At 51.0% G+C, this 23,103-nt stretch overlaps 1 protein-coding gene across 1 annotated transcript in view; it reads right to left on the bottom strand.

Moving 5' to 3' along the window:
- Positions 1-20,473, bottom strand: part of MGAT5B (alpha-1,6-mannosylglycoprotein 6-beta-N-acetylglucosaminyltransferase B) — a 72,442-nt gene extending 51,969 nt beyond the window's left edge. Inside the window, exons 1-2 of the mRNA XM_031059908.1 lie at positions 20,444-20,473; positions 19,619-19,751 (exon numbers count right to left, since the gene is read on the bottom strand). Coding sequence (XP_030915768.1) covers positions 19,619-19,751; positions 20,444-20,473 — 163 coding nt within the window. The remainder of the gene's footprint in view (positions 1-19,618; positions 19,752-20,443) is intronic.
- Between the last annotated feature and the right edge of the window lie 2,630 nt (positions 20,474-23,103).

A 23,103-nucleotide genomic window follows, 5' to 3' on the forward strand; every position in this document is an offset into this window, starting at 1 on the left:
GGTGTGGGTGTTTGGGTGTTCAGGTGAGAGCAGGGTGTGGCCATGGTGGGATCAGAGGCACCGTGACAGCTCCTGCTGCTGCAGAGCTGCAGCCCCAGCTCCATCCCTGCTCCCCCAGGAATTCACCCGCTCTTCAGCCAGAGCTCCCAGGGGCTGGGGAGCCTGATTCCCAGGGAGGGCAGTGTAAGAGCATCGGTGGGGAGGATGGTCGGGACGGACAGAGCCAAGAGATTTTTGAAGCCAGGTCTGGAACTCGGGGTTTATTGCAGAGGGCCTGGGTGCAGGGCCCTGCTGGGAGCTGCCAGCCACAGCTCAGAGCAGGTTGAGAGAAGAGAGGGGGAGAGAGGGTGAGGGGGTGAGAGCATAAAAGGGTAAGAGAGTAAAAGGGCGAGAGTGAGGTTCCCGTTACCATACAATAAATCTTCTTCTGTGTTGAATATTCTAATTCTCACTAACCAATCTAGTACAAGATACAAATTACAGCATTTACATACAGCCTATAAGAATCACTACATTCCCATACTGTGTTACATTTTAAACCCTAAGAACTCCTCTTTGGGCCCCTTCTGCCAAGCTGTAGGGTCTGCTCTGACCCTTGGAGCTGTCTGCAAGCAGAGGGTGTTGTTTCATCAAAAGGGGATCACCTTCAGCCGGCCACACCATTGTTTTCCAGTTGTTCAGTAACTGAGGGATCTCAAAGCTTGCTTTCATTTCAATCTCACTTATAGTTTCTATATTCTCAAAATCTTTTGCTAGACAATCATATTTATAAGGCTTTCCTGTTCCATCTTCCCCACCAGGCAGCTTCCCAGGGAAGGCAGCACTGGCACTGCAGCTCCAGCCCCCCCCACTCCTCTGCCAGGCTCTCACCCCAGCCGGCTCTGGGATGACATCGGGTCACTGCGGCACGGCACACGAACACGGGGTAGTGAGCCAACCCTTAACCCCTCCAAGAAGATGACACTGGGCCAGCCAGACCTTGCCAAAGGCTGCCTTCCACGCTTGGCTGAGATTATCAGCAGCACATTATTTTTTCCTGACTCTATCTAACAAAACAGAAGAAACATTGAGAGCAAAAGCAATTCCTCAAAAAAAAGAGGACAAACCACCATTCATGGAGAGTGAAATTGTGCTCTTCCCCAGACATTCCCTCAGCTCCATGGCAAGGATCAGTGACTTCTGCTTCAGTCAGGGGGTGCTCAAGGTCCTGTGCAGCCCCAGACCCTCCTGGGTGGGTTTGGGAAGGCAGGAGCCACCTTGCCAACCCACCAGGAAGGTCACCCTGTCCCCTGGGTGATACCAAAGTCACAGCCTGTCCCACCGAAGAGCAGCAGCACTAATGAGCCTGTAATTAAAAGATGCTAGAGGAGGTAAAAAAGTGGAATTTTGGAACCTGGAGGTCTGTTTTGACAAGGGGTGCCCCAAACACAGCTGAGCAAATCAGGAAAGGCAAAGCCAAGGGAAATGGAAGAGCTCTGACATGGGCTTAAATCAGAAAATCCACTTTAGTTATTTGTCCATAGACTGAGCCCATTCCAGTGACATCCCTCCTACAGCTGGGCTGTGTTCATGGGTTGCAGCCCCCAGCAGCCTCTGTCCATCCCAGGACTGACCATCCCCCAAAATGGGCATTTCTACTCAGAATTTGCTCCTGCTCTGACATCCCAGCATGGCCAGCAGGTCAGAGCTTAGACCTTAAACTCAGTTTTTGCATGAGACAGTGATTACTGATCCCTCTTGTGCTGCAGTGGGTGAGGCTGGAGGTCAGGAAAAAACCTGGCCCAAACCCTACAGCTGGCCAGAGAGGCTGAAACCCCCAGATTCCCATGGGTGAGTCCATCCTGGCCTGGGGATTTGGATCCCAGCTTGTTTGGGGGGTCAGGTTGTGACAGTTTGCTGGGAACACACAGAGATTGTGCCTGGGAAGGCAGTGGAGATGGAGATTTCCTGGCAGTCCAGGCAAGGGTGCTGCTCCAAGGCTTCATCACCGAAGCACAGCTGACAAGACAGCTCTGCTCCCAAATCACTAATGAGGGACGAGGATATTCCCACCAGGGCACAAATCCATTTCCCTGTGGATCCCAGAGAGCCACAACTCCAGCCCTGCACCCACCACCAGCCTGGCCCCTGACGTTCCAGGTGGCTTCCCTGAATTTCCCTGAGATCTCCCCTCCTGTCACTGCCACCATCCCATCCCCAGCTGGTTTTGAGCCACTGCAGGATGCTCTGAGAGCAGAGCTCTGAGCTTTGCTGTCAACAGTGAGCCGAGATATTCCTTCTCAAATAAAGAAATAATAAAAAAATCCCAAATACTAAGTAGAAATAGTAATAAAAAAAAAAATCCCAGCTTTCCCTGCATTATCTTTTGGGGCAGCCTGCCAGAAGGCAGAGCTGAGGCAGGACACATCTCCCCCATCCCTCCCTTGGCACTTGGAGATGAAGTCGAAGCTCTTCCGCATCAACACCTCTCTCTTTCTGTTCCTGGGCTTTGTTGTTGTTGTTATTTTTCCAGCAGCTTAAGGAAGCTAACAACGACTTGACATTTTTGGCAATGATTATTACATCTCTTGGAAAGTGTGTCTCATTAAAACCAGAAGAAAGGAGGAAAAGTGCTGAAGCGACTCTTTTAAAAATGCAAGAGCCAGGATTAATTTGTTAACCTGGAACAGAGACTCAGACTCCCACCCAGGGCTGCTCAGCTGCCTGAGCCAGGCACGGGGATCCAGAGGATGGAGAAGATCCTGGCCAGGAGCTCAGGCTTCTCCCTAAAGCCAGGGATGAAGATCCCCAAGGAGATTTTACCCACAGCACTGCAGGCAGCCAGGATAAACCCAAACCCACCTTAAAAGCACAAAACTCCAGTTCTGAAAAATTAATCAGTGCTGAAAACCACTTTCTTTTAAAAAACAAAGCCACCAAGCTGCTAATTAGAAAGGAGAAATATTCTAATTTCCCCTGCTAATCAGCTATGATGGGACAGCCAATACAAGAAAACCCAACCAATAGATTAATTGGAGTTTGTTAAAGTATGACAGGGTTTTGACAGTTTTCCTGAGTGGCAGGCACGCTTTCCAGGCAATCACTGAACTGACAGAGGTTTTCATAGCAGCACTAGGAAATAATGATTGCAATCAATCATATCTTACTGGATTTCATGAGACACGCTGGTAAACACAGCAGAGGGAGGAGAATTATTTATGGGGCTTCTGAAGAGCGCACAGCTAAGTAATTGGATGAAATCAGGGGAAAAAAGGAAAGCAGCCCCTAAGGGTGATGTCTTGTGGAAGAAGGAATAGCTTCTCTGTGAAACCAGCGGAATAGTCAACAGCCAATATGCTCAAATTTGGATGGGCTGAAACCCTGGGGAATTCACTAATGATGCACTTGTCTTTAAAATACCTGCCTGGAGTGAAAGCAGCCATGAGCAGGAGTCACCCCCTGCCAGTGCCTGCCACTGGGACCTGCAGAACAGGGGCAGGATGAGCAGTCAGGGCAGTTCTGCTGCATGTGCCAACCTGAACTCAAAGGTGAAGCTCAGTGGAACTCAGTGATCCTTGTGGATCCCTCCCAGCTCAGGATATTCTGTGTTTCTGCAGTTCTCTGACCATGCAGGAGCGGAGAGCAGCTGAGAAAGGAGCATCTCCTTTCCTCCTTGGCCCCCCCTTCGTGTTATCAGAATGGTTTGGGTTGGAGGGGACACTGAAGATCACCCAGTTCCAATCCTCCTGCCATGGGCCAGGACAATTCCACTAGATCAGGTTGCTCAAAGCCCCATTCAGCCTGGCCTTGAGCACTTCCAGGGATGGTGCACCCATGCCTTTTCTGTTCCTGTGTCTCATCACTTTCACAGTGAAAAACTTCCTCTAGTGTAGTATGTAGTATAGTATAGGTTAATAAAGCTTTTATTCAGCCTTCCGAAATCATGGAGTCAAAGCTCTTTATTCCCTGGCTGGGGGACCCTTGCCACAACAGAACTTTATCACTCCTTCTGTAAAAAACTTTTTCCTAATATCCAACCTGTATTCCCCTTGGTGCAGCTTGAGGCTGTGTGCTCTGATTCTGTCAGTGCTGCCTGGAGAAAGAGCCCAGCCCCAGCTGAGCACAGACACCTTTCAGGGAGTTGTAGAGAGCGATAAGGTCATCCTTGAGTCTCCTTTAAAATGCAGCCCCACACTGTATTCCCAATATCCATAAGCTGGCTGGTTGGCTGTTGGTCCCCTCCCTTCTCAGATGTGTCACAGCCCTGCCTGGCCATCCCACAACAGCAAATCCCCTGCTGGTGCTGGAGCTCAGACACAGTGAGATATTACCTATGTCCATTGAAAATACCAGCTGAATTAATTTCAATCTAAAGCATCATTTGCTGTGGTTTTCTCCTTTAAAGGACAACTCCAGGCTACTTAAACCCCTCAAAAGGGCAGCACAATCTTGAAAGATTTATTGCAGAGGAAAGCAGAGGATCTCCAGTGGGGCTGAGGCACACCCAGACCTCATGCCCAGCTCCCTGGGGTGGTACCCAGGGCTGTCCTGGGATCCCATCCACCCTGGCATGTCCTCAGGGAGCAAAGCCCCAGCCCTCTGACTGCCTGCCCCTCTGATGCTCCTCTATTTACTTTCACTATCGATTTTGATTCAAGCAGATTAAAAGACCAAAGAGCCAACTAGCCAAGGACTAACTCTGACACATAATCCATTGCAATCACAGCCCAGAGACCCAGCTCTAACTGCAAACAAGAGAGCCCATGGCCAGGCTCAGGTTGGCAGCAATGGCCCCTCCTGTCTCCATCCCTTTGGGGAAGCTGGATGGAGAAGGTTCCTCAAGGTGGCTGCACCCCTTAAGGGTACCCATTCCCCAGCATGGGCTCCCAGCCAGTTATTGCTGCCAGCAAATCCACCCACATCTGCCATTAAACTGCTCCAGATTTACTAATTTAAGTTATACAGAGAAAACACAGACCTGCTTAGCCAGGGCCCCAAAGGAAGAGAGCACCAGGAGGCACACAGGGAGCTGCCACACAGCTGGAGGTGCCCATGAAGGAGCTCAGGGGCTGCTGGTGAGGTACTTGAAAGGTTCAGACTTCCTGAAACTCCTGATACCAGAGATTCCCCTCTAATATACAATCCTCCCTTTTAATTTTTAATTCTTACAGAATTTAGGGGTTTTTCCTTCCCCATTGATTCTTTCATCTTTCAATGCCTAATTTCATTTATCAGCAAACCTACAGTTTATTTGTAAAAGCAAATATCATTTTCCATTCATCCATAAGTGGAATCCTTCCCATTGTTTGTTTATCTCCCAGTGCTGGTTTTATCCACCAGCAGACCCACAGCTTGTTTGTAAAGACCAATCCATCATTCCTCTCACTTGGGATCCACGGTCAACAGCTTCAGGAGCAATGAACTGCATCTATGCTCCCCTCCTGCAGCCCCTGCCCCTCACACTGTGGGTTCTCCTGCTGGCATGATGCCCCAGAGGCTTCCTGGAGGAGGAAACCACCCCAAGGTGTCCCTGTCCCATCCCCTCTGCTCTGGGGTCTCGTTCCTCCCTCCCTCAGCTGCAGGACCCCGAGTTGAGCCTGCACAAGAGGGTCCTGATGCTTTTCCACTCCTCCGGCTCCCTCCCATCCCAAAGGAAACCCTGCAGGAACAGCCTGCAGCTCCACCCAAACATGTCTGCTCCCAATTCCCATACAAATAAGAAAAGGCAGGAAAATGAACAATACAAACACTCACACTCCCAGTCAGGAGCGTTTCACTGCTGCAAGGAGAGCCCAGGGCTGTTCCCCCCAAATTTATTGCTTCTTACCCCACCATACACATACCAGAGACCTGATGTCCCCTCTGGGACGTGGGGACAGTCCAGGAGTCCTGCCATGAGCCATCAGTGCAGGTAAAGGGAGCTGGATCCCCTCCTCTCCCCCACAGCCCCTAGAGATGGGCTGGGGGGTTGGGAAGCTGGGGAAGGAGGGATGAATACACACAACCCCAACACAAGCTGCAGTTCAGCTTTTATTTGTTTTAATATATATTTTTAACGCATCTTTCTACCTCTTTCTCATCCCCTTTCACTTTTTCTTTTAAAAGAGCAGCAGCAGGGAGCTTTTAGTTGCTTCTCTATTGCCAGCCAGCACTATTTTAAATTGCATTTTAAGCTGTTCTGCAGCACTTCAAACACCTCACACTGCAGGACAGGCTTCCAAATTACAAGATTAACATTGATTTTAAATTGCTTCCTGAAACACAAGGGCTCCAGCACAGGGATGGATGAAGGGCAGGTGCTGTAGCAAAGCCCAAAGGACAGCAGAGCTCCTGGGGCATGGCTGCACCCCACGCTGGGGTGGATGCTCTTGGGACTGGGGCCAAACTGGAACCTGGATTTGCAGCTGAGACCCCCAGTTTGAGGTGAAAAGCAGCACAAACAGGTCCCACAGGACAGGGACAGCCCCAGGGTGACTCCACAGACCCACAAGCCAGGGACCAACCTTTGTGTGGGTTCTTGGTGTTTACAGGAGGAGTGTCTCCAACAGCAGCATCATTTTAGGTTCTCCACTTGCTGGTCCCCATTGCCCATCCAGGGACAATTGAACTGCCAGCAGCCAGTGCCCCATGGATTGCAGGGAAGGAAGGATTGCACCCAGCACCTGCACAGCCCAAAACCAGCCAGGGAAGGCTCCAGAGGTTCAGGACCCCATCAATCCTCCAGCCCTGCACACCCAGTGCTCCAGCCCACAGCCACACTCACGGCTGCCCCAAAAGGTGATTTCTTCAGAACTCATTTAACACTTCTAAAATGATCACCCTTTCTCCTTCAGCCAAAAAGATTGGCCAAACAGTGCTGGGCATCCTGCCACTTTGCTTCCAGAGGCAAATAAATCATCCCTTCCTCCAAACCCATCAGTCTCCAGCGAGCCCAGGGGCCAGATCCTCCAAGCAGCAGCAGGGCCAGAGCTGGGGGTCATTGGCAGAGCTGCAGGATGAGCCCCAGCTAATCTCTTCTCAAGCTGAACTGAGCCCTGCTCTCTCGTTTAAGCCAGAGAAACAAATAAATCAATGGGAAAACCCAGCTTTTACAGAGGCTGCTATGGTTCCCACTGTGCTAGTTTTATTTTCTGAAGTACCTGCTGCCTCCCGGGCTCAGGATGAATTTTGATTTAGGAGTGGAAAGGGGTAATAAAAGCATAAAGAGCCATTAACATTCCTCCTGGCCATGGCGGGGTGTTGGCTCATCACAAGTTGATGGAAATGCCATTTGACTTCCTTATGAGCTATAGAAAATCAATTAATTGATTTAATCATTCCCTGGGTGTCCCTGCTTATGGAGATAACAGAGTGCCAGGGCAGCAGGAAGCTGCTCCAGCCTCCTCTGACACAGGGCCAGCAGGGAAGGGGCCAGCACACATCCCTCAGGTCCTCATCCCTGCTGCCCCACTTCAAGGTGTGTGAATTCACACTTCCATTTTCCAGTAGGTTTGGTGGCATAATTTTTTTTCTTCTCTTGAAGCCTGCAGGCATTCAATTCTGAGCAGTGATTGCATGAAACAGGCACTTCTTCAGGAAGAGACATTTTCCCAGGCTGGATTAAGCCTTAACCACTACAACAGCAGCCCTGACACTCCTCTTTACCCCTCTGTGCCCTGCATTTTGCATTTTGCACATCCCCACAGAAGTGGGCAGGAACATCCAGTGTCACGTGGAGCCCCAGGGATGCCTTTATTTTCATTATTTCAACAGCTCTCATTTCCCTGCCTGCAACATCAATTTAATAAGGGCAGTAAAGTTTTACACCTCCACTTTAAACTCCCTCTCCACGAGTCGGTCAAGGATGGGAGCACAGTGCACCTAATGATGGATGCAGAGCTTGGGGCTGAAGTGGGGACACTAGCAGAATAAGAAGAGGCCACATGCTTTTAATCAATCCAGACAAAACAATGGTCTGCTCCAAAAAAAATGCAGATTTAGGACACCCCTGTGTTGGCCATGGGGTGACACCCCAGCATGGTGATGCTGCTGGCACAAATGGATGTTGTGTCACCTGCTCAAAGAGCCCTTGGGGCAGCTGAGCATCCAGCAGGAGCTGGCAAAAGGCAAAGTTTGGGGCAGAAAGCCCTCACCCTGCAGCTGGGCTCTGCCTGGCTTTGGTGTCTCCCTTAACTCCTTTGTCCCCACCAATGCTTGGACAAGGGAGGAAGAGAACGGTGTTGGGAAGGATGAAAGTTTGACAAGAAAGTCTCACAGATATGGATGCTTAGCAGAAAGATTTTTGAATGTAGAGTCTGATGAAGGAATAAAGATGGAAGCAAGTTTTGATATAGAAGAAAAGAATTGCTGAGCCAGTCTCACTGGATAACCAAGGAGGCAAAGGGTGTATTAGTTAGAAGGGGTTTTTATGACTTAGAGCAAAGGATAAACCCACCCCAAACAAGAAGATGTTTTTACCAAGCAGAAAGAGAGCACAGGCAAACAAGGCAGCAAATGTTGCAAGTAGAAAAAAGGTCTCAGAATTTTCCACTGCAAGAAAACTGAAAAACAATTTCTAGCTTAAACTGTAATGTACTGACTTTTAGTGATCGGAGAACAGTAACATGAATCTGGTAATTACAGTAGTTATGATAGGCTATAGGTAAAAGTTAAGGTATAGATTGGTTCTTCTATGTTAAGATGATCAGCAAAGAAAAGTATCTAATGCAGTGTAACCAAAACCAAAGGGTCTCCAGGGCTGCCTGCAGCTGGAGCTGACAGCTGTAGGCACAGCTCTGTCACCCACGACCTGGACTGCTGTGACATCCTGGATACAATAAACTGCATTTTGGAGAGCCCCTGGAGTCCCACATCTCTCATTTCAGCTCTTACAGTGGCGCCCAACGTGTGGCACCATTAGTAAGATCCTGAATGAGGGATGCAGGACTCCAGGCCTGCCTGCAGCTGGAGCTGACAGCTGTGGGCACAGCTCTGTCACCCATGACCCTGGACTGCTGTGACATCTTGGATACAATAAACTGCATTTTGAAGAGCTGCCTGGAGTCCTGCATCTCTCATTTAGGCTCTTACAGAACGGTGCCAAGCTCAGCATTTCCAGGGGAGCCCCAGAGCCAACCCTGCTGCTCCAGGAGAAATCAAAAACCCATCAGCTCCCAGCACAGCTCCTCACCAAGGAGATGCTCCCAGAGCCAGCCAGCTCCACTTGGCACCAACCACGCAACTTCTTCCAACATCAGCTGGCTGCTCCAGCCTCCGAGGATCCATGGAGTGGCTTTGGAAGGGATGGAGCAGAGAGGCTGGAAGTGAGCCCCAAGCACTGAGGAGCTGCCCAGCCTGCTCCTCCACGTGGCTTCCCCCTGGCTGGCACCCACAGGCTCCAGGAGAGTCTAATCCAGCTCTGCATGCAGCAGCAGGAAGAGGAAGCACTGGGGACGTGCAGGATCTGCAGATCCCAGCTGGTGCTGCGGAGGTGACACCACACTCAGACCCACACCTGGCACCTGGGAAAGCAGCCTGGACAACAACCCCCAGGCAGTGCAGGAAAAGGGGATGGGAGAGGGTGTTGGATTAAGGTTTTTTTTTATTAGAGATGGGGTAACTGAGAGGTGTTTTAAAAACACTAACAACAGTGTTACTCTTAGTACTCTTAACAATATTTATCCCATTCCATAACATTTCTAAGTCAACATTTCTTATCTTAAAATTTACATCCAAATACACACTATATAAACCTTCTATCAAGGTTTAAAAATTTTCCACAAATTCATTTCCCACAAGAGGGGAACCTCCTGTCTTTTGAGGGAGTTTTACCCGAGCAAACTTTGGATTCAGACCCTGAGAAGAGTCTGATCCCTCCTCCTGGAGCAGCATCCTGGGCTCTGCCAGCGAGACACACTGCAGCATCCCCTGATCCTGACAAGCTGCTCACAAACGCTGCAGTTATCCAGGGCTGCTCAGCAAACAACATCAAAACATGACACCAGCAGCCCAGGAGAGGTTCATAACTCACTCAGGAAGAAACTGGGGATAATTAGTGCCCCCTTTGCTGAGCAGAGCCTGCCCAGCTCCCTCCCTCCCTCCCCTGTCACTGTCACTTGTTCACACGAGCCTTCAGAGCTGGTTCTCCTGTCGCCTCCGCTGAGCGTTAAAGGCAGCAAGATAAATTTATAACTCACATGATTTCTTGAATATTGTATTTGCAGGGAATGTCCCAAGGAAGGCAGGAATGATGCATCTGACTCCATGTTCTCAGAAGGCTAATTTATTATTTTATGATACTATATTATATTAAAGAATACTATACTAACTAAAGAATACAGAAAGGATACTTACAGAATGCTAAAAAGATAATAATGAAAACTCGTGACTCTTTCCAGAGTCCTGACACAGCTTGGTCCTGATTGGCCAAAGAGTGAAAACAACTCACACCAGAATCCAATGAAACCTGTGGGTAAACAATCTCCAAATACATTCCACATGAGCACAACACAGGAGAAGCAAATGAGATGAGAATTGTTTTCCTTTTTCTCTGAGGCTTCTCAGCTTCCCAGGAGAAAAATCCTGGGCAAAGGGATATTTTCAGAGGATGTGAGTGCCACACTTGAAAGCAAAGGGAACAGGAGCATCCCTGCAACCACAGGTCTGTGGGCCGTGTCTCAAGGAGGCAGCAGCCCAAGCCCTCGCTCCCAGGTGCTCTCCCCAGCCAGAGCAGGGAAGAAAAGGGATTCCCAAAGCCACAAAGCAACTTTTGGGTGTTCTGCCCAACCCAAGCTCCTGTCAGAAGAACTGTGTGCTCTGCCCAGAAGCTGACTGGGATCTGTCATGAGCAGTAGTGACCCAAATCTGCAAATGGCTCCTGAAAATTACTTTTCTTGAGAGAGAGGGAGTGTAGCCCCACATTTCTCTTCACAGAGAAAAGCAAGGGATAATTTTTCCCAAGAATATTTCTGGGTCTCACATTTCTCTGAACATCAGAGAAAGAAAAAACAGTTCTCATCATTTGCTGTGCCTGTGTTTGTGCAAAAGTAGGATGCAATGTGGTGCTTGTTTACCCACAGTGATGGTGTTTTGTTTCCTTGGCCTGTCAGGGCCAAGTGTGTGTGTCTGTGGGGACTGTTGGGTGACATTCACAAGATTCTGTGCAGGGTTGAGTGCTTGGCAGGTTCAGTTTAGATGTATAGAATAATATAGTATAATAAAATAATTAATTAGCCTTCTGATAAGATGGAGTCCTCCTCATCGTTTCTCCTTCTTTGGGGCCCTCACAGCACAGCAATAAGGGAGGGTGAACACACCTGTGTTTTATTTTAAAGCTCTCTTGGGCTCAGCAGCATCTCAGTGCAGCCAGGATGGAGCTGAACTGAGCTGTGCCCTCCTCTGCTGTCAGCCCTCACAATGAGAGGGTACACAGGGGGTCAGGATCATGGACAGACCTCTTCATCCTCCTCCTCCTGCTCCTGCTCCCCTCCCAGCACAGCTGACTGCGAGGGGGATGACAGAGTTACTCAAGCTCACTCTGATCATCAGCAAATCCGAGCCTGACCTTTCTGCCTCCTCTGTGAGAACAAATGGTGATGTTACCTGGCCATGCTAACCCAGCTGGGATGCTGCTGGAGCAGAAGGAAAAGCAGCAGAGCCGGGAGCAGGAGCAAAGGACCCCTCTGAGGAGATGATGTAGGTTCTCACATTTCTATTTGGCCTCTCTGCTCCTCTCCTGAGGGAGCAATCCAAGGCATTGAAATAACATGAGATCCCGTTGCTTCACGGTGCTGTGGCTCTGAAATGGTGAAAATGCCCTACAAAACCCCGAGCAACCTTCAGCATCACCATCTGCAGCACAATTCCCACCCCTCCACAACACCCCTGCTCTGGAGAGAAACAGAAACCACAAACACCAAAGCTTACAGCTGTGCTGCACAGCCCTGAACATCTCCCTCTCTCCTCTTCTGTGTTCACTGATGGAAGAAATCGCTTTAAGCAGGTGAGACTCCAGGAACTGGAGCAAGCAGGAGAGGCAGAGCTGGAATACTGAGAGGGTTTGAGGAGAGCAGGACAGGATTCCTGCCAGGTGACATTACACACCATCTCCAGCACAACGTGCCTTGGCTGATGGCTCTGGACCTCTCCTGAGTCCTGTGGCCCAACGTGGCAAACCAGAGCCATTGTGACACCACAAGGAAGTCCCAGTGCTCAGCCCTCCCCATGGTCTGCATGTGGGACAAGACACCCCAAGCCAGCAAGGGCAGGCTTCCCCATTATTTATATTTATATTTATATTTATATTCATAGTTATATTTTTTTATTTTCCACATTTATTTTTATTCCCTCCAAAATGAACGTAATTAACCAAATCTTTTTGCAGCAGAGGCTGTTCTTTGGTGACCTGCTGGATCACAGACCATGGGAAGTCACTGCAGGGGCTGCTGCACTGCACTGCCCACCCCCACACAGATTCCAGGTTGAGTTACCATTGCCCAGCTGCAGGACTGGAAAAACCTCTTTTCTAGCCCACAAGCTGCTTATCACCCCATCAGGGTCCATATCCTGCAGCCCTGAGATCAGACGCCAAAACACATCTCAGCAACCTAGCACAAGGTGCAACGGCCTTGTAGAGGCTGAGCTTCACCTCTCCTTGCTTCTGTTTTCCAGCTTGTGCTCTAAAATCAGCTCTCCCCCACCCCTGTCCTTCCTTCATCCCATTCCCACCAATCCTGCTCCCAGAGTGGTGGAGGAAACACAGCACAGGAGCCCAGCTGTGGTCAGCCACAGGAAACCAGCTGGAGATGCTGGGGTGGGAAAAGGCAGGTGTTGAGCTCTGCAGCTGAGCAGCAGGAAACACTTAAATACAGGTTGAAAAAACAGTTATGGGAACAGCAAACACAAACCCCAGCAGCTCAGCAAAGCCCCACTTCCCAAAGGCAGCAGATTGCAGGACCTCAGCACCAGAACCTCTGCTGCAGCAGTGACCCCAAGCACAGAGATACCTGGGAGCCACCTCAGATGCTCCTGTCAGAGTCCCAGCAAGGTCACCTGGAATCAGACCCCTCTGCAGGAAGGAGCCCAGCACGAGGGCAGAGCTCTGCTCCAGCTGTTTCAGGACCTGTCCCACACCTCCCCTGGGTTTGCAGCAAATTCCTCCAGCACCTCACACCCAACCCTGCAGGAACCAACAGCGAGAGGAATCCAAAGGCTTTTGATTCTTTGAAGCAGCCACAGCAGTTGCAGGCACCATTCCAGCCACACCTAATCACGTTTTAACACTTAATAACCGATTTTCCCTGGCTAATCCCCTGCAGCAGCAAGCTCCACCAGCGGGATGCACATCCCACCAAATCCAGCCTGGGGCACAGCCACGGGCTCAGGGACCACAGCCAAATCCCTCCCAGCACCATGATTACAGAATTTGGTGCTTTTTCAGCAGCAGCCTCCTGCCCCCTGACTCTGGCAGTAAAACAACTGCAAGGAAGATGCTTGGGGGAAAATAAAGGATCATCAAACATATTAAATTCTAAATGAGAGGAGAGAAGAGGGCACGGAAGACTCAATCTCCTGAGTCTAGAGCCCTTCCAAAGCATCTCCCACATTCAAAATTTATAGACTTCTCTGTTGCCCTTTTTTTATCTACATCTTTGTTTGCAGAATAAATTCTCTCAGTGGCCATTTCAAAACAAAGGAACCTCTGTCTGTGTTTACTTGACAGCAGAGGATTAGGATAAAATAACTTGCATTTCAGAAGGGTTTTTTTATTTATTGTAAAGATGCAAAGCCTCTGCTGCAGTGAATCACCAAGCGGAGAATCCATCTGAGGAATGATTTCTGGCACACACCAAGAAACTTGGCTTTTGGAGAGAACCTCCGAGAAAGGTATTCACATACAAAAATCAAATTTTAAATGGGATTAACTTCTGGACTGTGACATTCTCCATTTCTCCTGTTCATGCTCCTGCCTCACATCTATGTTTATTTTGGTTATGACTGGCTGCTCGCACAGTTCAGGAGCCAGGAAAGCTCTGGGCAAGGCTGGGGCATTTCCATGTCTCCCTCCCATTGAATTGCAATAGTTGAGGCTCAAAGCTGGGCTGGGCAGGTCACTCAGGGAGAAACAGGAACAGCCTCAGCCTAAATTGGACCAGGGACCATGAACTTCAGCATTCATCCACAACCCAAAAGATTTTTTGGATGATTTTAAAGCAAATAATTTTTTGACATCCCCCAGTCTCAGGGTCTTTCTAGGTCGCTGTGACCCCGAGAATGTTAAAAGTGTCTTTTCCCAGCCCGGCGCTTGAAGAAGGAGTCAGAGCTCTTCAGTTCTCAGTCTCAAGGTTCCTTATCTATAAAATTCTTTCTCCTGCCCTGCCGAGGTCCGTCCAGCAGGACAGTTCCAGGCACTCTGCCTGCCCCCGGGGCGGTGTTATGTCTTTATACTAAAAACTACGTGTACAATATTTACAATTACTTTCCAATACCTATCGCCTATGTTAGACAGTGAGCTTCTACTCTAATCCAATCTAAAAGTGCCAACATCACAGCAGAAGATGGAGGCCAAGAAGAAGAAGGAGAAAGGCTGGACATGCCCAGATCCCTCCATCTTGCCCCCTGAACCGCCATTCTAGAAACCCCAAAATCTACTTTTCCACCCCATGATAAATTCACTATTATTGTACCTAAGCTGTTTTGGCTTGCTGGTCTTCATACAAGGTTGGTAATTTGCTCCATGGGTCATAATCAAACCCACAGGTGTTCTGGGCTCTGTGCCAGGGTCTCTGAGCCCCCTGGCAGGGGTCTTGGTGTCCTGGACAGCCAGAGGGATGTCCTGGGTTCCCACACCCCAGCCCTGCAGGCACTGAAGGGCACAGGCAGCTTCCCCTGCACAGCTGGGTCTGGCAGGACCCTGGGAACAAGGAGCAGCACAAACAGCCACAAAAGCTGGGCTCAGCCCCAGGAAGGAGCTGACACTCACTCACCACAAGCCCACCCCATTTATACCCCAGGTCCAGCACAGAGCTGCACACCCCACAGCACGTGGAGGGGGATGGCAGCTGCCCTGCAACAGCCACCAGTTCATGAATGATGCTCCAAAGAGCCCTTCCAGGAGTCCAGGGGCAGCAGGGAGCAGCAGCAGGGAGCAGGCTCCTTCCCCACCAGGAGCCCATTCCTGGGAAACACTCAGGCCTGGGCATGGCAGAGCTGAGGCCACACCCAGGACCTGTCCCCTGGTCACTGGTTTGTGCAGATTCCCATTCCTCATCCCACCAAGGGCTCATCACCAGCCCAGCACAATTAAGCTGCTCCTCTGATCTCGCCTCCAGCCCTGCACTGTGTGCTGAACAGCCACCACCACTGCCAGGAATATTTCCTGGCCTTCCCTAGGATCCAGAACACATGTTAATTAAATGCCAGTTTGTTATTCAGACAGACCTTTGGAGACTTCACAGTGCTAATAAGCAGCACGTGGATGTTCACTCCACGTGAGCTCTACCTCCCCTCAGCCATGAGAGCCCCCTGAGCCCCTCCTCAGCTCCTGCTCCAAACAGAGGGGTCAGCCCTGCCCTCACCTCACCTCATTGTGCTCTCAGAGTCTGCAGGGATGGGTTTTCCCATCTCCCCAGAGGCTGTGATTCCCCATTCCCCATTTCCAGGGAGGCTGCCCAGGTTCCATCACCCTTCCTGCCTTGGCCATGGGTGGATTCCTGGTTCTCCCAGCCATCAGATCCTCCCCCCAACAGCCACAGCCTTTCCCAGGGGACAGAGGGAGGTCTCTGGTGACACTGGCCAGCTCCTGGCCAGGACATTCCCTGAGCCTTGGTCCCACTCTGCTTTGGGGGTTACTCACCCAGGGAACAGCTTCATCACCCACAGCCAGTCCCTACAAACACCCCACCACAGCCAGGGGGAATGTTAAAGGCTCTTTATGCCTTTATTTCCCCTTTTCACTCCTAAATCAAAATTCATCCTGAGCCTGGGAGGCAGCAGGTACTTCAGAAAATAACACTGGTACAGTGGGAACCACAGCAGCCTCTTAAAGCTGTGACAGTGTGACAGGAAAAGCTGAACCCCAAAAACCTGAACCAGGTGGTAAAGAGTGAGAAAAAGCCTCTCAGGTTGTGCCTGCCAAGCTCTGGGGACAAAGAACACAACCTTCCTGCAGCATCTTCCTCCAGAGACAGCAGAGAGGATGCTTTGTGTTTAAAACCAGTGTGTGAGGCCATGAATGAAGCTCATCTTCCCCAATAAGCAGCACAACAACAGCCAAATGTGCAGCAATTCATCTGGAAGCAATAGTTTGTTTGGCAAAGCCGCTGAATATAGGAGAAAAAAAATTGGATTTGCATCGAATTTTTGAGCTTTCTAACAAAGCAGGATTTGCCTTACCCAGTTAGAAAGCTAAGAGACCAAAACCTTGAAAAATTAGAGGACCTAGGATATAATTTACTTCTTTTCTTCTTTAAATGAGACCAGTCAGGCATTACCAGAAGCAACATTCAACCTGCACCACCTTGGAGCAAAGCAGCATCTCTCCCAGCCAGCAAGGCTGGTGCTCACAGCCCTCAGCAGAGCCAGAGAGGCTCAGGCAGGAGGGTGAACTCATTTACACATCTTGATTTAATCACCTGAACCCCTGAATGTGGAGGATTTGAGGTGTAAGGCCTGAAAAGGGAGATTTGGATTGACCCAGCTCCAGGGCAGTGCTGACACTGCTCCCAGGAAATAAGGGATAGGCGAGGATGCAGCCAGTGGATTCAAAGGTCTGGCATAAATTAAGGCTAAAGATGGGAAAAGCCACTCTAAGGCATCCAGAAAGGGGGTGAAGAGCTGAGTAATGATATTTTTGCCACTATTTCACCCCAAATTTAGAGCTCTCTGGGTTGACCCCAGGTGCTTCTGCAGGTTTGTGGAAACCTCTGCTGCTCTTTGTGCCACAACCTGTGCCACACCTCAGCTGGCCCCACAGCTCATCAGGGTCTCTGCCTTTCCTTCAGTTCTCTACAAACCTTTCAGGGACACTGGGGCTCCTCTGGGCCACCGGGCAGCTGTAACAGTGACACCTTTCATTTCAAACTCAGCAATCTTTTTAGAGCCCATCTCCTCAAAAGCCAGCTCTGGAGAAGGTGCTGGTCTGGGGGCTCATTCCCACTCTCCTTGTGCTGGTTCTTATCCCAGGAAGGAAGAAATCTCCTCAAACCAGACTTCATTCACCAGGTATGTGCTTGGCTTGGGGACAGGAACACAAACCCACCTTCCCCACGGGGACACGTACCCTGAGCAAGGGCAGGAGCACTGAAAAGCACCGACCCTGCCACCTGCTCAAGGCTGGGGTCACCAGGAAAACACCAGAGCTCAGAAAGGGGTTTATTGGAGCTGGTGATGGGAACAGCTAGGGGAGCAGAGGGGGAGGAACATCAGCCACCATGTCCTCCATCCACAGGGAGAACACAGATCCAGCTGCCACAGGCTGCCAATCCAGCTCTTGGAAAGTCAACTAAGAGGTTTAACGCCATCCAACTTCTGGAAAACACCATTTTATCCCTCTCCTCTCATAGGGAAGTGGCTGGCACTTCTTCCAGCACCTCAAGGAAGGGATTTAATGCTCCAAAATCACATCCTGGGTGAGGCTGTGGAGCTCAGATCTTTCCATGGTTTTAGTACAGAGGAGGAGAAGACCACGGTGCCCTGACCAAGCCCATCTCACCCTGCTCAGGGCAGCCCAACCTGGGCAGTTCCCTCTGTGCATTTCACCTGACTGGAATCTCAGAGAAGAAGCCAGGGGAAGCTCAGTCCATGGCAGCAGTGTCCTCCCAGAGCAGGGGCAGTGACTGTCCCACCACAGAAGTGTCTCCTGACCTCTTTGTGTCTCACCAAAAGAAATGCTAAATACAACATAAAACGTACTAAAAATTAGATTATTTCTCTGCTATATTTCAGTACCTGCATAAAACCACAAAGGCCTTTTATTTCCCCTTCCCTAAGGAGCAATTCCCACTCCCTGCAGTGCTCAAACCCACCAAGGTCTCCAAGTACCTGAGCCAGATCCTCAGGGTCAGACCAGGGGCAGCCCACAGAACCACACTGCTGCCAGCTGAGGCTCTGATCCTGCTGCTTCCCCATTTTCTGCTGCGAGCCAGGCTCAGCATCCCCAGCCCAGCACTCAGCCCCACCTGCCACAGCTCTGGGCGTGGGCACAGCCAGGTTGGAGCCACGAGGCAAAAACACACATGGCAAGAGAGGCCAACAGGGCTCTGAGCCATCCTGATAATCCCAAAAAGAGCCAGGAAGGACCCATGTGTGACGGTGTTCACAGGGGTCTGAGGATGAGGGAAGAGACAAGAATGTTGACTCCATGTTTCAGAAGGCTGATTTATTATTTTATGATATATATTATATTAAAACTATACTAAAAGAATAGAAGAAACTATTTCATCAGAGGGCTAGCTAAGAATAGAAAAAGAATGAAAACAAAGGCTTGTGGCTGACCAAGACAGTCTGGACAGCTGGACTGTGATTGGCCATTAATTAGAAACAACCACATGAGACCAATCACAGATGCACCTGTTGCATTCCACAGCAGCACATAACCATTGTTTACATTTTGTTCCTGAGGCCTCTCAGCTTCTCAGGAGAAAAAATCCTAAGGAAAGGATTTTTCAGAAAATATCATGGCTACACCCATGGGAATGGAAGATCCAAGCACCATCCTCCTGCATCCCTGGCACTCATCAGCTCAGCTGGACTATGCACGTGGGGGCACCACATGAGGATCTTAGGTTGGAAATGGGGGGGTGTGTTCTATCCCCATCTGTCAGAGCTGGGCCAGTTCTCTGCTGTTCTTTGGGAGTTTTCTTTATCTCTCCCACATCCAACCCTCCCTCCAGGAGATCTCTTCGTTTAATGGGCCATTAACTATTAATTATCTTCTGTCCATGGCCAGTGAGTGTCCCTGCAGGGCTGATCCAATTCCAGCATCCCATGGGGAGATGCTGCGCCCAGGGGAGGAGCCAAGCATTCCTACCTGGATCCAATCTGAGCCTGGAGCAGCACAGCAGCCTTTGCCCCCTGCATTGCCAGAGGAGCAGCTTTCTGCTGCCCTGCATTGCCAGAGGGAGCCCAGGCCCATCTGCAGCAGCCCTGGAGCTGCAGAGGAAAACTCCCCCCTTGTGCAGGATCCCTGCTCCAGCAGCAGCACAGCTGGCACTGCAGGAGGGCTGAGCCCCCATGGGATGGGGCTGTGCCACCCCCTGACACACAGGGGGCAGGGACTGCTCTCACTCTGCCACTGGTTTGTTCTGTTTGTACTATTATATTTGTATTTTTAATTTTCCTAGTACAGAGCTGTTATTCCTATTCCCATATCTTTGCCTGAGAGCCCCTTAATTTCAAAATTATAATAATGTGTCAGGTGTCAGGTTGTGTTCTGACTCTGTCAGCGTTGTTTTGGTTTACTGCATTGTTTATTTTATCTTTTTATTTTCTTCCCTAATAAAGAACTGTTATTCCTGCTCCCATATTTTTGCCTGAGAGCCCCTTAGTTTCAAATTAATAGCAATTTGGAGGGTGGGGGTTTGCATTTTCCATTCCAGGGGAGGCTCCTGCCTCCCTAGCAGACACCTGTGTGTTCACAGTGGGCCAGGCTCACCGCGCTCACCTTCGGTGCGGATGGTGAAGGGGGAGTCCCCCAGGCGCTTGGCTGAGAACTGCCCTCCCAGGGATGTCATCAGGAAGCACAGCGTGAAAAATCCAATGCCCAGCACGAAAATCCTGCAGGAGAGAAAGCAGAGCTGGAGCAAGGTGTGATGAGGAGCCGGCCCCAGCACCCCATGCCCCTGGGGAAATCCCTCTGCACAGCAGCAGGAGAGGCTTTGGGTGTCTGGAACAATCCCAGCTCCATCCCTGTGGCTCACCCCACCCAGCCATGGGAGGGAGCAGCATCTGTGCAGCCCCAGCCCCAGCAACTCCTCACCCCAGACCCTTGTGTGCTTCACAAAAAGCCAGGACACAAACCCTGAGCTGGGGGGTTTTGCCTGAGAGCCCCCTCTGAAATCCCTGCAGCCTCTCCAGTTGAGGAATTTGAGGAATTGAGGCCTTGAGGAATTGAGTCCTTGAGGCCTTGAGGAATTGAGGAATTGAAGCCTTGAGGAATTGAGGAATGGAAGCCTTGAGGAATCCCCCACTGCACTCAGGGGGAGAGGAGGATCTGCCTCTTCAGCAGGGAGGCTGAGCCAGACCACAACTGCCCTGTGATGCTCCACCAGGGCCAGCCCAGCAGCCCAGGCCACAGGAACCACCACAATAAACAATTCCTGTGCTCCTCTGGGAGAGAGGAGTAAAGAGAGACCTTTACCTTCCCTTCCTCCCAAAGGATCTAAAAAAAAACCCCTTTTAGTTTTTTATACAAAGCCTTTTGTTCCCCTGTAACTAGGCCAGCAGCATTGTCACTGCGTCCCCTGTGCACAAGGGGACAAGGAGGGACCTGCACTCGTGTGGCCTGGGGCCACCCCATGCCTGCTTTGTTCACAGGGCTGGCAGGGAGGTGGCTCCCAGGGGACACACAGGGCAGGATGTCACCTCCAGGAGGGACAGGAGCTCCCAGCACTGCTCCTGCTCTGCCCCAATTCAGCCAGTCCCTCTTTTGGGGGTGGAAGGGCTGAAGGCCCTGAGAGCTCTGTGCCAGCCTGGCTGGAACAGCAGAGTGCTCTGTGCCAAGGGATGCATGTCTGGCCTCCTTCCTCTGCTCAGGGATGCTGCCATCATCCCTGGGACTCCTTGGAGGTGCAGCAGCCTCCAGCAGACACAAAAAAAAAAAAATAAAAGGGAAAAGCCCTGGCAGAGCCACTGCCAGGTGTCAGTGTGACACTCCCAGAGCAGCAGCATGATTCAAACCCAGGGGAAATCTCCAGGAGGAGAAAGAGAAAAGACAACCCCAGCCAGCCTGGAGAAACAACAGGTTTGTAAGAGGTAAATCAATCCTGTGTGGGGCAGGAAGCCCCCAGGGGTGCCCTGGCATTACTGCCTTTCAGCCAAAGGGAAGCAAAGCACAGAGCACAGCAGGCTGCAGCTCTCCTACAAGCTCACAGCATCCTCCACAGGGCTCAGGAGCTGCCACAGCACAGCCACCCAGGCTTTTCCAGGGGCAGAGGAGCCCCCAGCCCTCCACCTAAGCATCCCTGCAGAGCTGAAAGGCAGAGGAGCAGGAACAGCCTTCAGCTCTGGGCTGCAGCACGCCAGCACTGCAATTATCTGCTGCTGGAAAGGGCTAACAAATAAAGTGACCTGCTTCAAAGCCCTTGTTAGTGACTGGAGATGTTGTGCAGAGCTCAAGTACCAGGTCAAGCAGCTCAAGAAGTGCTGGGCTTCCCCAGGGAGATCTGGTGGAGGAGCTCCCAGGGCAGCTCCCTGCTGTCCCTGCACAGCACAGCCAGGCTTTCCTTGCCTGGAGAGACTCCTGGGCACTGACAGAGGATCCCCTGAGCTCCCCCCCTCCATGCAGGCAGCTCTGATGCTGCTGTCACACAAACAGCACACACCTGAGCCCCAGATCCAGGGCAGCCTCACTCTCAGCAGCAGCCAGCTCAGGAGCAAAGGGTTTCTTTGCCTGCTCCGGGGAGGATCAGCCTTGCTCACAGCAGACAGAGCCCTAACTCCTGCCCATCCCCATGGATCAGCCCTGCCCCATCCCAGTGGATCAGGGGCACCTGGGCCTGGGCAAGCAGCACAGCCCAGCTCCCCATCCCCTTCTCACCTCCCACCTAACCAAGGGGAAAAGCAACACCCTGGGCTTGTCAGCACCAGTGAGCTGTGCCAGCAGCACGCTCAGCACCAGCACAGACCCTCCCTGACAGCCTGGCCAGAGCTGGCCTGGCAGAGCTGAACCACCTGGGAGAGCTGAACCTGGGAGAGCTGACCCAGCTGGGAGAGCTGAGCCTGGGAGAGCTGACCCACGATGCCAGGGGATGCTCAAGTGCATCCCTAGCACTGCCTGACATCCCCGTGCAGCCTGGACCAGCTCAAGTCCCTTTATTTCTGAATGAGCGCTCCCTGGAGGGGTGGAAAGCAGTTTCTACAAGGTACCTAAACCACTGTGCACTCAGTGATCCAGGCTCCCATCCCCAAGGGCCTGGCTGCAGGCACAGCCCCACACAAGCAGTGAGCAGTGGAGCAGAGCCACCCCCTCCCCAGCAGATGCTGATGAACCATGGAGCTGTGGGATGTGCACACAGGCACCACGCAGACCTCAGCCCCTCCAGAGCTGGCTGGGAGGAGGCTTTGCAGAGAGCTGTGGTCCAGCTCCAGCAGGGAGGTGATTGTGGAGGCAGCAGAGCGTCCCTGGTGCTGCAGAGTAACGTGGTGTCCCATAAATAGCTTGGAGAGGGGGTGATCTGGGGACGTCAGTGCATGATCTGCCATTGTCACAGCCTGAGCCCGGCACAGGGAAAGGCTCTCAGGAGCACTCTGGAGGGGATTGCTGCACCCAGCTTGGCTTTGGAGGGCTGAATTTGCCCTCAGGGAATGCTGTCTGGAGAGGACAACAGCAGGCTGGAGAAGAAACAAGCTGAAAGGGGTCAAAGCCCAGGCAGGTCCTGCACCCCAGGGTCCATCCTGGTCCAAAACCCACCCATGGCCCTGTCCTGGTATCCCCTCCCACAAGGGGCATTTTAACAAAGCATCACCTGAATAAATACTCAGCCCTGATCCTGCTCTCACACCTCCTATTGACAATATCTTCATCATTATGCAAGACCTTGTTGATGCTTTTTAATCTTCATAATTATAGTCTGGCAAGGAGGGATCCTTAAACACTGAGCAGAAAGAAAAAGGGGAAGGGAAGAAAAAGATACAAAGGTGACCTGTGCTCTACCATCTCCCTAGGAAACTAAAACTAAACCTTTTTCATTTTGACTGGATTACAGAGAGAGTAGGGGAGATGCGAGATGCTTTTTTTTCCTAAAAAAAAACAAAAAAGAAAAAGAAAAAAGGGGAATTAGAGCTTTACTGGAATTGCTGTCCTTGGGAGATGAGTGGATCCAGCCCAGAGCAGTGCTCCAGGGAGCAGGGATGGTGCAGGGCTGGGCTTTCAGCCTGAGAACCCCAACTCCTTTACTTTTGCTCCTGTTCTCCAGGTGAATAAAAACG

Source organism: Geospiza fortis, unplaced genomic scaffold (assembly GCF_000277835.1).
Source record: "Geospiza fortis unplaced genomic scaffold, GeoFor_1.0 scaffold244, whole genome shotgun sequence".
Classification (NCBI taxonomy): domain Eukaryota; kingdom Metazoa; phylum Chordata; class Aves; order Passeriformes; family Thraupidae; genus Geospiza; species Geospiza fortis.